General features: G+C 63.5%; 1 protein-coding gene across 1 annotated transcript in view; it reads left to right on the top strand.

Moving 5' to 3' along the window:
- MYRF (myelin regulatory factor) overlaps window positions 1-1,186 on the top strand; it is a 67,588-nt gene that overhangs the window by 65,630 nt on the left and 772 nt on the right. Inside the window, exons 25-26 of the mRNA XM_035889676.1 lie at window positions 308-382; window positions 519-621. Of these exons, the coding sequence (XP_035745569.1) occupies window positions 308-382; window positions 519-621 (178 nt within the window). The remainder of the gene's footprint in view (window positions 1-307; window positions 383-518; window positions 622-1,186) is intronic.

The following is a 1,186-nucleotide window of genomic DNA, read 5'->3' as shown; positions in this document are numbered from 1 at the left end:
GCGCGCAGGGAGGTGCGGCCGATGGGCAGCTCCTGGAAGTCCTCGGGTCGTTTTCTGCCATCGCCCCAGGGCAGCTCCTGGAAGTCCTCGGGTCGTTTTCTGCCATCGCCCCAGGGCAGCCCCCGCCGCTCCCGCGTCCTTCCCTCAAAGCGCGGGAGGGTTGCGTTTGGTGATGAGCTTGTCCTTGGGTTGGGACCTAGGCTGGGAAGCCCTTCCCTCTGAGGTCTCAGCCCAGCAGAGGCGCTGGGTCCTGGCCTGGCCGCCTGCGATGCTGCGGTGGGGTCTAACGCGTTCTCTGTGTCCCTAGGACCGGGAACTTCACCTACCGCATCCCCGTCAGCCAGCTCACGGCGGTGAACACCAACCTGACCCTGGAGATGAAGTGAGTGGACAGGGCTCATATCTCGGGTGCTTCTGTAGCCCCGAAGTCAGCTGGCTGCTGGGCCGTGGGGCCACGGTGTCTCCTGCCGGAGCGGGGGAAGCGACAGCAGGGTCTTTACGGTGTCTTGTGTCCCCAGCTCCTCCTCCGCTGTGTCCATCTCCCTTTGTGGCCTTGTCTCCAGTGACCCCTGCCAGGATGCTGCCAGCACAAACAGCTCCACCGACGCCACGGACGCACAGGTAGGGAGGGAGGGAGGGTACAGCTCCCCAAATCCACATGCATCATGTCATCCCGGCATGCCCCCGATCCCTCCCGAAGGGGCTACAGCAGCCTGGCGAGGGGCTTCACGCTCACACGTAGCCATACTCTGCACTGGCTAACATCTGCATCCCACGGACATCCCTGCCACCCCAGCCAGGAGCTGTCTGTAAACCTGAACCGTGCGGTCACTCGTATGAAACCACCCCACCCGTCCCCTCCGCATGAGCCCTGGGGCTGCGGGGAAAAGACCAGGCTGTAAGCTGTCCGTAACGCGTCCCAGTGGAATCCCTTTGGGGGGATTTTGTGGGTCTGCGTGTGCGGAGCCTGCACCAGACCCCTCCTACCCTCGGGTGCCTCCTTGCCCCGCTCAGTCCAGCTCCGCTGCTGACCTCGGCGAGGTTGCTCCCCCATTCCACAGCGCAGGGTTAGAATCATAGAATCAGGGAATCATAGAATCATTTGCGTTGGAGAAGCCCTTTAAGCTCCCCCAGCCCAACCGTTCCCCTACCCCTGCCATCCCACCCCCAAACCCTGGCCCTCAGC

Source organism: Egretta garzetta, unplaced genomic scaffold (assembly GCF_000687185.1).
Source record: "Egretta garzetta isolate BGI_Z169 unplaced genomic scaffold, ASM68718v1 scaffold300, whole genome shotgun sequence".
In the NCBI taxonomy this organism is placed as follows: domain Eukaryota; kingdom Metazoa; phylum Chordata; class Aves; order Pelecaniformes; family Ardeidae; genus Egretta; species Egretta garzetta.
Note: the sequence above shows the minus strand (reverse complement) of the source record. Positions and strands in the feature narration are given on the sequence as shown.